Genomic DNA, 14,482 nt, shown 5'->3' with positions numbered 1-14,482 from the left:
CAAAGTGTGGACAAACCCAATACTGGATGTTTTGCAGAGGCTGAACATGCTTAGACAGTAAGGGGGGATGAATCTCCCTTCTGAATCTTAAGACTACTCAAACTAACAGCAAGGACAAGTACAACCAGGAACAACAGCAAGAAAAGGCATCCTAAAACTGAGCTGTGTGAACTCAGTAATGCTTTTCAGGAACAGGAGCTGTTTGAGATAGACAGGAAACTGGGCCATGCTTACAATTCTACTTCCTGTCCATGGGTGGCACTAGCCTAGTATGTAGTGGCTAGGAGTAAAAACCTCACAAATCTAGTGGGCTGGAGACATGCCCAAATCAGCTTTGAATGGAGGCAGGGATTAAAAGCCTTAGCCTGATACTGGATTTAGGAGGGGCAACAAGAAAAGGCAAAAGTTTTCTATTTCATGCAAAACAAAACACCCTGTCTTGAAGGTAAAAAAAAAAGAAAGCATAAAAAAACTCTGGAGTTAGCTAAGAGGTTCAAAAGAGCATTCTTCCTTCCCCTCCTCTCAGGGACAAAAAACTCCAGCGAGAACAAAAGGGTGTTTGAGCATAGAATACAGGCTCCACCTAATGTTTGGGTCAGGAAACCAGAGGCTAATTTCCAAAATCTGACTTTAAATCCACTAAGCTGCTAGCTGTCCCCTTGCTGTGCTGGATTTTAGGGTGTAGAGGATGGCACAGGAGCAATATAGGGAAAATAGGAAGTTATACTTTACCATCCACACAGGACACCCAGCTAATGTGTTCAAGAGAGGCAGAGGAGGGACAGCAGGCTCAGCTCCTTCCCTGGGTGGGTCCCCACCATCAAAGAGAGTCCCCTGGAGGGGAAGGGCAAAAGGGCCACAGCAGAAAGGAAATACATTTTTTCAAAATAATCTACTCCCTGTCTTTATTCAAGGGCTATCTTAAAAGAAGATCAAGGATTCTGCCCTTTCATGGCTCACCAACAATGTTAAATTTAAATTAATATCCAAGAACTCCAAGTAGTATATTTTATAAGGTTTATCAGCAATCATTTGAAGTAGAAGAAATAAAAGAACAAAGTACAAAACTTAAGTCTGACCATGTGAGTAAACCTCTCCTGCCTGACTCTCACCCCACTTCCACAAACCAAGTTCCTGGGGAAAGAGAAAGAGAGCAGAGCTACATTCACAACTTTATCTCCAAAACGTAAGGACATAATGTGAGAACGAAGATGAGATGCTGGAAGAGAGAATCCTGGGGAGCAAATCCTAATTACACACTACATAATTCTGTTATAATTAGTGTATTACTGGATACTATTTTCCCACCCTGCCAGAGCTGGAGAGTAAATCAAGCTAATGTCCAAATTAGGTTAAATTTGGGTTTTGGACTTGTTTGCCCATGTAGTGAACCAGTCAAATTACCTTTACCCACTTAAAGTTAGTGATGTACCTTTATACCTTAACAAGTGAGAACAGGCCTCAATCACAGTCTTTAGACTAAATAGTATCCTTGAACACATGGAGTTGCACAGAAAAAGCCTTTTGAAACCTATATAAATTAAGGAAGCTAGTTTGAGACCTAAGAAATTCAAAGAAGCAAATAAATAGGAGATAATAATCTAGCTAAATCATTGAAAAGGAGAGGGAGGCAGGGAACTAGCAGAATCCCAAGTCTCAGTCTCAATCTTGGTCTCCTCTCCCCAACCTAGAGGAGGGCCTCATAAACCTCATAGGCTAAGAAGATTGTGAATTTCCTATCTTCCCATTAACATCCTGGCAACATCCCCCAGGAATGCAGGGGCTCAAGGCAGTGTCTGCATCAGGAGCTAAGAAGAGACAATATAATTTGGAAAGACAGATTCACAGCTCTGTAAGGAAGCCATCAAAGAAGCTATGACTAAGGGAGAAAAGAACCTACAACAACGATGAGAAGCTATGATTTACTTCCTTTGTCATATGGATTTTCTAATCTTGAGTTTACTTTCCCCTAGCCCAGTGATGGGCAAACTTTTTAAAGAAGGGGCCAAAAGAAAGGAAATGCTCATCTGTCAGTCTGTTTCTAAAGCAACTCTTTCAAAGTTTCATTGTATTGTATCCTACTCATTGTATTCGTCAGATTAGGAATAATGTCTCACTTCCTGATAGAACATTTCAGGGGGCCACATCTGGCCTGTGGGGCGTAGTTTGCCCATTGCTGTCCTAAACTCTTTAGATATAGTGAGAGAATGAGTCGCAGACTTTTGGAGGGATGTTTTACAATAGTTCCACCATCATAGTGAATGCTCTCTTCTAAAATATAATTGTCTGACTAATTGCTAATCAACTAATATTGAAGAAAGAATGCCAAAATGTGGCCTCAAGTTAATGGCATCAGAAAGAGACCCCTAATCTCTCAGGGGTACCCCCTAGAACCCTTAGGAGAAGATGTAACTAGTCTTGCTTAGAAACTACTTGACAAGAAGAATGGGAATTGGGGTAAGGATCCCAAGAGTTAGCCTTAACCTGGATAGCTTGACTGTCAGTGAATAATGGGTTGATGGGGGACTTATCTGGGATAAATATTGATCCCTTTGAATTTATGGGAACCCCTCAAGAGAATCCTTTCTTAAGATTTTGTTCTTTGGACTCCCTGGTTTGGGGTCCAGCTAAGAAAAAAATAATAATATCTTCCTCTCTTTTTAGACTATAATTACAGTCAGTTTTCCCATTGTGTTTCCTTAAAAGTCAGTTCTCCTGAAATAACATCTGCTTATTTGACCTCTCCCAAAGTACCCTCCAAACAATTTTTGTATAATGACTCAAAACAAATACTAGAACAACATAATCAATGAAATGATGAGGTAAAACAATTTTTCAGTCCAAGACAACTTAGGATGGCAGGAAAGATCTGTTGTACCAAGGTGGGAGTAGTACACAGGCCTCATCTCAGCACACCAGTGCAGGACTTCAGGGAAGCTGAATTGGTAACAACCACTTCTGGAGCTCTTAGCCCATAGGTTGAACAACTGGTAAGAAGAGATTATAGGAGTCCCTTTACTGACTGAGTGCAGGACTCTGTTGCATTGCCCATATACAGATCCAGGATGCAGTCCCAGGTCTCAGTCCCAAGATGAGGAGAAGCACTAGCACACCAACTCTTGTAGCCACAGAAGAACAGGGAACTCTGGACACTGAGTGTCCTTCACAGACCAGAGAACAGGCCAGGAAAATGTTAAATACACCTCTCCTTGGAGCATACCACCTTGGAAGAACTGAAAATTATATTATAGATCCTCAGAGATACCTCTAAAGGCAGCTGTGCACAGAGAACCTGAAGTGTGGGACAGTTCCACAGAAACCCAAATTTAACCATTTTTTTAAAGTTAAAAGTCAAGAAAATGGCTAGGAAAATGAGCAAACAACAAGAAAAGAAACTCAACATATAAAGTTATTTTGGTGACAGGGAAGACCAAAATACGAACTCAGAAAAAGACAGTGAAGTCAATACTTCAGTATCCAGAACCTCGGAGAAAAATATGAATTGTCCTCAAGCCCAAAAAGGAGCTCAAAAGAGGATTTTAAAAGTCAGATAAGAGAGGTAGAAGAAAAATTGAAAAAAATGAATGATACAGGAAAATCAAGGGGAAGGGGGCGGAGAAGAGTTGACAGCTTGGTAAAGGAGGCACAAAAAAAAGTACTGAAGAAAATAATATCTTAAAAAACAGAATAGGGGGCATCTAGGTGGCTCAGTGATGGTAGATCTTGGGTTCAAATCTGGCCTAAGTCATTTCCTAGCTGTGTGACCCTGGGCAAGTCATTTAACCCCAAATGCCTAGTCCTTACTATGCTTCTGCCTTGCAACTAACAGTATCAATTCTAAGTCAGAGGGTAAGGGTTTAAAAAAAACAAATGAAAGAAAGAAATCTTGCCCTATAGGAAAGTAAGCAGGGAAGGGGTTAAATTAAGAGAAGAAAGTATGGAGATAAAAAGGAAGGCAAATTGGGGGAGATGATAGTCAGAAGTAAAACACTTGAGGAAGGACTGGATTGAAAGAAGAGAAAGAGTAGGATAAATAAGAAGAAAAATAGGATGGAGGGTAATACACAGCAATTTCTCAAATACATAGAGACATGAGTCAAATTTATAAAAATACAAGTTGTTGACAAATGGTCAAAGGATATGAACATGCAATTTTCAGATGAAGTAATCAAAGTATAATTATGAGAAAAATGCTATAAATCACCCTATTTTGAAAAGTGTAAATTAAAACAATCCTACGGTACCACCTCATACCTAACAAATTGGCTATTATGACAGAAAAGGGAAATGACAAAACTTGGAGGGAATTTAGGAAAATTTAAACATTAAAATATGGTTGGGAGAATTGTAAACTGGTCCAACCATTCTGGAGAACAATTTGGAACTATACCCAAAGGGCTATAAAAGCATACATAACCTTTGACTCAGCAATACCTTAGGTCTGGTCTGTATCCCAAAAATATAAAAAACAAAAAGGAAAGGATCTATTTGTACAAAAATATTTATAGCAACTCTTTTTGTGGTGGCAAAGAATTGGGAAAGTGAAAGGATGCCCATCAATTGGGTTGTGGTATATGATTGGAATAGAATACACTGTGCTATAAGAAGATGATTTCAGAAAAACCTGGGACGACTTATAAGAATTGATACAGAATGAAGTGAGCAGAACCAGGAGAACATTGTACACAATAACAGCAATATTGAACAATGATCAATTGCAAATGACTTAGCTATTCTAAGTGATACAATGATCCAAGACAATATCATAAAACTCAGGATGGAAAATGTCATCTTCCTCCAAAGAAAGACTGGATCCAGCCCAAAGTATACTATATTTTACTTTCTTCATTTTTTTGTCCAAATTTTCTTTCACAAAAGAATTAATATGGAAATATGTTCTACAGGATTTCACATGTAAAATCTATATCAGATTGCTTACCAACTCAGCAGGGAGGGAAAGAGGGAGAGAATTTGCAATTCAAAATAAATGTTAGAATTGTTTTTACATAATCAAATGTAATGGACTTCTGTACTAGCAGCAATGCAATGACCCAAGACAATTCTGAGGGATTTATGGTAAAGAACGCTACCCACATTCAGAGGAAGAACTACAGGAGTGGAAACACAGAAGAAAAACAATTGCTTGAACACATGGGTTGGTGCAGACATGATTGGGGATGTTGACTCAAAACGACCACACCAGTGCAACTATCAAACAATATGAAAATAGGTCTTGATCAATGACGCATGTTAAAACCACTGGAAATGCGTGTTGGCTATGGGGGGGGGGGGGGAGGGGGTGAAGGGGAAAGTAAAAACAAATCATGTAACCATGGAAACTTTTTCCAAAAAATAAAAAAATGTTAAATTTTTTAAAAAGAATTGTTTTTACATGTAATAGGAAAAATAAAATGTATTTTTTAAAAGAGCATGTCACAAAAATTATGGGGTGGTGGTGATATTTGTACTATGTCAATTATACCACTGTAGCAAATGCCCCTTTCTAAAAGCTAAATGTTTTTTAGATGTGTCCCACTCTTTTGACCCATTTGGGATTTTCTTTGCAGAGATACTGGAGTGGTTTGTCATTTCCTTCTCCAGATCATTTTGTAGATGAGGAAAGTGAAGCAAACAGAGTCAAGTAACTTGCCCAGGGTCACCCAGTTAGTAAGTGTCTGAGGTCACATTTGAATTCAGGTCTTCCTGACTCCAGGCCTATTATTCTATCTACTGAACCACTTAGCTGCCCTAAAGGCAAATATAGTCTGACTATATCAACCCATAGTCAAGTAAGGAATCACTTTCTAAGCTATAGAATTAGAAATACACCATCCCTAATGCCTCAAGGGTAGCCTGAAGAGCCCTGAGGAGACATAATAGCCAAGTTCTAGAGATCAGTTCCTCAGTATAAGTAAAAGTTGGTTGTCTCAGGATAGTAACTTGGTATTGATGGTTTAAGAACTGAAATAAATGGCTTTTTCTGGGGTGATTGTATGTAAAGTTGGGAAGGGAAACCAAAGGATAATTGCTTGATGTAAGAATAAAATGATTTTGAAAAATTCAGCTATAGTTTTTCTCCACATTCGAGGATGTGGATGTACTTTGGGTATAGAATATAACTTATATTGAAAAATCAGAGAAAGTCTTTTGCTGAACTTGAATATTTTCCAAATACTTTCCATAGAGGGAATTTGTTTTAACCAGATCAATGCTGTCAAACCAGGTCATGGAAATAGACAAATAACTAAGGACATGGAAATAGCATTTTAAAGAGTGCTCCTTTTAAATGATATGTGCTTTGATAAGATTGTACCTGTACATTTCTGAAGACAGTTAGTAAAAAAAGGGTACAAACAAGGTTTCAATAAAGTGTGAATATCTCATTTTAGACAGAAATTATGTACCGCAAGAAGATATCTACGCGTGGGAGTCTCTTGGGATTGGAATGTATTTGACCTCCATGACTGTGTGTGGCTTTATATATCTTGGGCTCCTTTTCTGCATTGATACTGACTTCCTCTGGAGAATGAAAACCCATTTCTTTAAGACATTTGACAAAAAGCAATTGGTGAGTGGCTTAGTATGAAATTAAAGTCAACTGTATTGAGGTTTTAGCTAAAGGGGTGTGAGTGTCAAGTCCCCTACCCCCTTTTATGACTATAATAGTCTTAGCCTTTATGGTTATGACAGATAATATAGTTTGCTTATTATGAACATTAGCTAAGAAAAAATAATACAGTTTAAGGGCGATTTCAAATCTAGCTGACAAGCATTTTGACCTTAAGCCTGAAACTCAAAAGTTTCAACCAAGCCCACCACACCCTTCCAAAATCATATAACAGGAGATAAAGGGCTGCTCTCAGGTCCAAATGTATCTCAGGTGCAAATGTCATTCACATCTAACTGCAGACTCCTAGTTGTCAGCAGAAAAAAACATTAGATCCTAGTCCTTTACTGAAAAGGTTTTGGAAAAGTCAGTAATAATAATAGATATGAAGTTACGACCCATAGTGATTATTTTTTTATAATTTCTGGCTTATTCAGCACTTGCACGATATGTCAGTGTGAAAAAATTCTGTATTCAGTCTTTCATCACATTTCTGGGTATAAAAAAAGGCTATCTCCTGAGGTGTGGGGTCTTTGGTCTTGATCCTGACCAGAGTCTGGCTTTATTTTGAGACTGGCCACCTCTCAATAAACCCAATAGTAGCTTAGAGACTATATTGGTGTGATAAATTTTCACATTTTGGTGACTCTGACATGATCCACAGGAAATCCTGTCCCTCAGGGATCCTTCCCCCTGGAAGGGTTTTAGGGTACCCACATAGGGGGCTTTTTGCTCCCAGCCCCTTCTTGAGGGAGAGATCACCAAACAAAGATTCCTCACAATTCTGAACCAAACTCCAAGCTGGTAAGTATTCCTGAGTGGGTTTTTTGATGCCAAATGTTGAAAACCTACTCAAACCCCTCATTCTTTCTGATTTTAATCTTTATCAGATTAGCTGTTAATCTGAATATGCCATAGTTCATGAGTTTCATGAACTTCATAAACTTAAATTAAGGAGGGACTGCATTAAATTTCAACTTCTGCTTTTCTCTGCTGCCTACCAATGTGAAATTTGTGACTGAAATTATGCAATAACTAAGTATAAGAATATAAAAGGATTTTTCAAAATTAGATATAAAATTGGGATTTCCTGTCTCTAAGGTGCTTAGCCCTTCTTCAGAAGCTAAGGCTGCTTTGTGACTAACCCTCATTCTACCAGGCAGCTAGTACTGTATTGATACAAATACTTAAATTTTAAACAGGTTAAGAACTTATACCAGGGAGGAAGTTTATGGGTGTTAGCTAGTTAGTGAGCCTAAGTAGTGCTGGTTAGCCTAACCAGTAGAAGTAAGGAGTCCTGCCTCTGCTATGGTGATTAGTAAGCCTAACTATATGTGAGCCTAACTCTAGGATTGCTTACCCCATTGTAGTGCCTAGGTGGTATGCCTAGTTTGTCCTCACTCCTCCAGAATCCTAGCCCTAATAGAAGGAAGCCTCTTAAATGGGTTCTAAGTTTAGTAGGAGAGAGATTCCAGTAGACTCCTCATTGAAAAAAAAAATTTAATTGAATGGGACAAATAAAACTTGCCAGTAGGTAAAAGAATGGAGGGGGAAAAAAGCTATAGAATGCTGTTTTGGGAGCTTCCGGTTAAGATGGCGGCAGAGTAAGGAGCAGCAGCTCGATCTCTCCTAACCGAAGCATACAGGACTCCTCAAGGCGACATAAAAACGAATCCAGACAAACAAAGGGATCCCACAACAGGGTGCAGCATTGAAGGTACGTGGAATCAGGGCATTTCCACGCTATAAAGGGGTGAAACAGCTCTCACTAAAACACGTGAGGAAGAAGCCCCTTCCCTACCCCCCACACCATGTATAGCTCAGAGGCCAGCACACAAGAGTTAAAGCAGGTTTGGGGCACCCATTAAGTCACTGGCAGCTCTAGGGCTTGTTCCTGAGAGCAGCAAGACTTAGGACCCCAAGAGGCTAAAGAACACGCACAGACTTTCCCGAGCGTCTGCGTGGGTGAAGGCAGTGCCCTAGGCATGGACAAAGATCTCGAGCACTGGCTTGGACCGTGAGTGGGGACCCTGTGCAGATGGGAGCATGGCAGTGGAAGCAGGGCCCTGAGACTGTTGAAGGAGCCTCGGGCAGAGGGGCAGACCAGGGATAACCAGGAGGCTCAACCCCGAGAACAATGAGACTTGAGACCTCGGGAGCCTAGAGAGCGCAGACAGACCCTGAGTGTGAGGATAATTGAGTGCAAAAGGTGCAGGTCTAACAACAATGGCAAGCCAAAATCGAGAACCCCAGAAGAGAAAGATTATCAAGAAGAACTCTGGAACACTCGACAACTTTTACACAGAGAAAATCCAGACAACAGAGGAGAACAAACAAGAAATCATATCCAAACCTTCCCAAAATAATGAAAACTGGTCACAAGCTATTGAAGAGTTCAAATCTGAGATGATGAGTAAGATGGAAGAGATCTGGCAAGAAAATAACAGTTCACAATTGGAAAGTGAGGCACGTCAACTGAAGACCAGAAATGACCAGATTGAAAAGGAAAACCAAAAGATTATAACCGAAAACCAGTCCCTAAAGGCTAGAATTGAGCAATTAGAAGCTAATGATCTCTCAAGACAGCAAGAACGAATAAAACAAAGTCAAAAGACTGATAAAATGGAAGGAAACATGAAATAGCTCGATAAGAAACTGACAAATCAAGAAAATGGGGCTAGAAGAGACAATTTGAGAATCATTGGTCTTTCTGAAAAAGCAGAAATTAATAGAAACTTGGACTCCATACTAAAAGAAATGAAGTTCTACAACAAGAGAGCAATATAGACATTGAAAGGATCCATAGATCACCCTCTACACTAGACCCAGAAAGGACAACACCCAGGAATATAATAGCCAAATTCAAGAGCTTCCAAGTAAAAGAAAAAAATCTTACAAGAAGCCAGAAAGAGACAATTCAAATATCAAGGAGCACCAATCAGGATCACACAGGATCTGGCAGCCTCCACACTAAAAGACCACAAGGCTTAGAATACAATATTCAGAAAGGCAAGAGAGCTGGGCCTTCAACCACGGATCAACTACCCATCAAAACTGACTATATACTTCCAGGGGAAAGTATGAGCATTCAACAAAATTGAAGATTTCCAAGTATTTTGCACAGAAAAGGCCAGGGCTAAATGGAAAGTTTGATATCCAACCACAAAAATCAAGAGAAACATGAAAAGGTAAATAAGAAACAGAGGGGAAAGAAAGAAAACTCATAATTTTTAAAATTTGACTCTTTAAGGGCTTCAATAAGATCTAATTATCTGTATTCCTATGTGGAGAAATGCTATATATAATTCTCTGCAGTGAACTCTATTCGTTATTATAGTATTCACTATCATAGCAATCAGAAGAATAATTCATAGGGAGAAGACGGAGTACCAAATGGTCTAAGATGATATGGGGGGTGGGAAAGAGAGGAGTGAACAGTAGGGGACACCTAGAGAAACTTGAGTGAATAAGAAAAATAGGATATTCTATTACACACAAAGAGGGCATGGGAAGGGGAGGGGACAAATATTATTATAAGAAGGAGAGGAAGAGAGCATTAAGAGGTAATATTTAAACCTTACTCTCAGTGTAATCAACTCAGAGAGGGAAGAGTAGCTATATTATACATTGGGATAAAAAACTCTATCTAACCCTACTGAGAAAGTCAGAAGGGATAAACCAAGGGGAGCAGGGGAGTGGGGAGGTCAAAAAAAGGGGAGGGGAGAAGAAGGGGGAGGGAATTCATTAGGCCTTTAAAAATAAAAAGAGGGGAATAACAAGGGAGTGGGTAGAAAGGGAAGCTAATCAAGGGAGGGGATAAGGGATACCGGCTCAAAGCAAACCACTGGTTTAAAAGAAAATAGTGTAAGAAGAAGGGGTGGGACTAGGGGAGGATACAAAAATGTCAGTGAATGGACAACTGATAATTTTATTTTTTAAAACCTTACCTTCCATCTTGGAGTCAATACTGTGTATTGGCTCCAAGGCAGAAGAGTGGTAAGGGTAGGCAATGGGGGTCAAGTGACTTGCCCAGGGTCACACAGCTGGGAAGTGTCTGAGGCCAGATTTGAACCTAGGACCTCCCGTCTCTAGGCCTGGCTCTCAATCCATTGAGCTACCCAGCTGCCCCCACAACTGATAATTATAACTCTGAATGTGAATGGGATGAACTCGCTCATAAAATGGAAGCAAATAGCAGAGTGGATTAGAAACCAAAATCCTACCATATGTTGTCTACAAGAAACACATATGAGGCGGGTGGACATACACAAGTTTAAGGTTAAGGGCTTGAGCAATATCTTTTGGGCATCAAATGAGAAAAAGAAGGCAGGAGTGGCTATTATGATTTCTGACAAAGCCAAAGTAAAAATAGATATGATTAAAAAAGACAGGGAAGGTCATTACATCCTGATTAAAAGCAATATAAACAGTGAGGAAATAACACTGCTCAATATGTATGAACCAAGTGGTATAGCATCCAAATTCATAAAGGAGAAACTGGTAGAGCTCAAGAAGGAAATAGATAGTAAAATCATAATAGTGGGAGATCTAAATATTCCTCTTTCAGATCTAGATAAATCAAACCAAAAAATAAATAAAAAAGAGGTAAGAGAGGTGAATGAAGTCCTAGAAAAATTAGATTTAACTGATATGTGGAGAAAAATAAATAGGGACAAAAAAGGAATACACCTTCTTTTCAGCTGCACATGGTACATTCCCAAAGATTGACGATGTAATAGGGCATAGAAACATGCAAACAAATGCAAAAGAGCAGATATAATAAACGTAACCTTCTCAGATCATAATGCAATAAAAATAATAATTAGTAAGGGCACATGGACAGGCAAATCAAAAACCAATTGGAAATTAAACAATATGATCCTCCAAAAACAGTTAGTCAAAGAAGAAATCATAGAAATAATCAACAATTTCATTGAAGAGAATGACAATGATGAGACATCCTACCAAACTCTGTGGGATGCAGCCAAGGCAGTTCTCGGGGAAATTTATATCCTTGAGTGCATATATTAACAAATTAAGGAGGGCAGAGATTAATGAATTGGGCATACAACTCAAAAAACTAGAAAGTGAGCAAATTAAAAATCCCCAGATGAAAACTAAATTAGAAATACTAAAAATTAAGGGAGAAATTAATAAAATCGAAAGTAAAAGAACTATTGAATTAATAAATAAGACTAGAAGCTGATATTTTGAAAAAACAGATAAAATAGACAAAGTCCTGGTCAATCTAATAAAAAAAAGGAAAGAAGAAAACAAAATTGACAGTATCAAAGATGAAAAGGAGACCTCACCTCTGATGAAGGGGAAATTAAGGCTATCATTAAAAACTATTTCACCCAATTATATGGCAACAAGTATAACAATTTAGGACATATGGATGAATATTTACAAAAATATAAACTGCCTAGATTAACAGCAGAAGAAATAGAATACCTAAATAATCCCATATCAGAAAAAGAAATTAAACAAGCTATCAAAGAACTCCCTAAGAAAAAATCACCAGGACCTGATGGATTCACAAGTGAATTCTATCAGACATTCAAAGAGCAACTAATCCCAATACTATACAAATTATTTGATATGATAAGCAAAGAAGGAGTCCTACCAAATTCCTTCTATGACACAAATATGGTACTGATTCCAAAGCCAGGTAGACCAAAAACAGAAAAAGAAAACTATAGACCAATTTCCCTAATGAACATAGATGCAAAAATCTTAAATAGAATATTAGCAAAGAGACTCCAGCAAGTAATTAAGAAGATCATCCACCATGATCAGGTGGGATTTATACCAGGAATGCAAGGATGGTTCAACATTAGGAAAAACCATCCACATAATTGACCATATCAACAATCTAACAAACAAAAATCACATGATTATCTCAATAGATGCTGAAAAAGCCTTTGACAAAATACAGTATCCATTCCTATTAAAAACATTGAAAAGTATAGGAATAGAAGGACCCTTCCTAAAAATAATAAACAGTATATACCTAAAACCATCAACAAGCATTATATGCAACGGGGATAAATTAGAAGCCTACCCAATAAGATCAGGAGTGAAACAAGGATGCCCATTATCACCTCTACTATTTAACATAGTACCAGAAACACTAGCAATAGCAATTAGAGAATGAAAAGAAATTGAAGGTATCAAAATAGGCAATGAAGAGACTAAGCTATCACTCTTTGCAGATGATATGATGATCTACTTAAAAAATCCTAGAGAATCAACTAAGAAGCTTGTAGAAATAATCAACAACTTTAGCAAAGTTGCAGGATGCAAAATAAATGCACATAAATCATCTGCATTTCTATATATTTCCAACACATTAGAGCAGCAAGAGGTAGAAAGAGAAACACCATTTAAAATCACCCTAGAAAATATAAAATACTTGGGAATCTATCTACCAAAACAAACACAGCAATTATATGAAAACAACTACAAAACACTTTCCAAACAAATAAAACTGGATCTCAACAATTGGAAAGCCATTAATTGTTCATGGGTAGGACGAGCTAACATAATAAAAATGAACATTCTACCCAAATTAATTTACCTATTTAGTGCCATACCTATCAAATTACCAAAAAACTTCTTTACTGAATTAGGAAAAACTATAACAAAGTTCATTTGGAATAACAAAAGATCAAGAATATCAAGGGAAATAATGAAAAAAATGTGAAGGAAGGGGGCCTAGCAGTACCAGATATTAAACTATACTATAAAGCAGCAGTCATCAAAAAAATATGGTACTGGCTAAGAGACAGAAGGGAGGATCAGTGGAATAGACTTGGGGTAAGTGCTGTCAGCAAGACGGTGTATGATAAACCCAAAGAGCCCAACTTTGGGGACATGAATCCACTATTTGACAAAAACTGCTGGGAAATTTGGAAAACAATATGGGAGAGATTAGGTTTAGATCAACATCTCACACCCTACACCAAGATAAATTCAGAATGGGTGAATGACCTGAATATAAAGAGGGAAACTATAAATAAGTTAAGTGAACACAAAATAGTATACCTGTCAGATCTCTGGGAAAGGAAAGATTTTAAAACCAAGCAAGAGTTAGAGAAAATTACAAAATGTAAATTAAATGGTTTTGATTATATTAAGCTAAAAAGCTTTTGTACAAACAAAAACAGTGTAGTCAAAATCAAAAGGGAAACAACAAATTGGGAAAAAAATCTTTATAACAAAAAACTCTGACAGGGGTCTAATTACTCAAATATACAAGGAGTTAAATCAATTGTATAAAAAATCAAGCCATTCCCCAATTGAAAAATGGGCAAGAGACATGAATAGGCAATTTTCAGGTAAAGAAATCAAAAGTATCAATAAGCACATGAGAAATTGTTCTAAATCTCTAATAATTAGAGAAATGCAAATCAAAACAACTGAGGTACCACCTCACACCTAGCAGATTGGCTAAAATGAAAGAAGGGGAGAGTAATGAATGCTGGAGGGGATGTGGCAAAATTGGGACATTAATGCATTGCTGGTGGAGTTGTGAACTGATCCAACCATTCTGGCTGGCAATTTGGAACTATGCTCAAAGGGCTATAAAAGAATGCCTGCCCTTTGATCCAGCCATACCATTGTTGGTTTTGTGCCCCCAAAGAGATCATAGATAAACAGTCTTGTATGAAAATATTTATAGCTGGGCTTTTTGTGGTGGCAAAGAACTGGAAAATGAGGGTATATCCTTCAATTGGGGAATGGCTGAACAAATTGTGGTATATGCTGGTGATGGAATACTATTGTACTCAAAGGAATAATAAACTGGAGGAATTCCATGTGAACTGGAAAGACCTCCAGGAACTGATGCAGAATGAAAGGAGCAGAGCCAGA

The 14,482-nt window shown here is 38.1% G+C and overlaps 1 protein-coding gene across 1 annotated transcript in view; it reads left to right on the top strand.

Annotated features, from left to right (window-relative positions):
* LOC123248576 (phospholipid-transporting ATPase ABCA3-like) overlaps nucleotides 1-14,482 on the top strand; it is a gene marked incomplete at its 5' end in the record, with an annotated part of 354,036 nt that overhangs the window by 282,737 nt on the left and 56,817 nt on the right. The window contains one exon of the mRNA XM_044677403.1: nucleotides 6,390-6,568. Coding sequence (XP_044533338.1) covers nucleotides 6,390-6,568 — 179 coding nt within the window. The remainder of the gene's footprint in view (nucleotides 1-6,389; nucleotides 6,569-14,482) is intronic.

This window comes from Gracilinanus agilis, chromosome 1, assembly GCF_016433145.1.
Source record: "Gracilinanus agilis isolate LMUSP501 chromosome 1, AgileGrace, whole genome shotgun sequence".
In the NCBI taxonomy this organism is placed as follows: Eukaryota; Metazoa; Chordata; class Mammalia; order Didelphimorphia; family Didelphidae; genus Gracilinanus; species Gracilinanus agilis.
The sequence above is the reverse complement of the archived record's forward strand: the minus strand, read 5'-3'. Positions and strand labels throughout refer to the sequence as shown.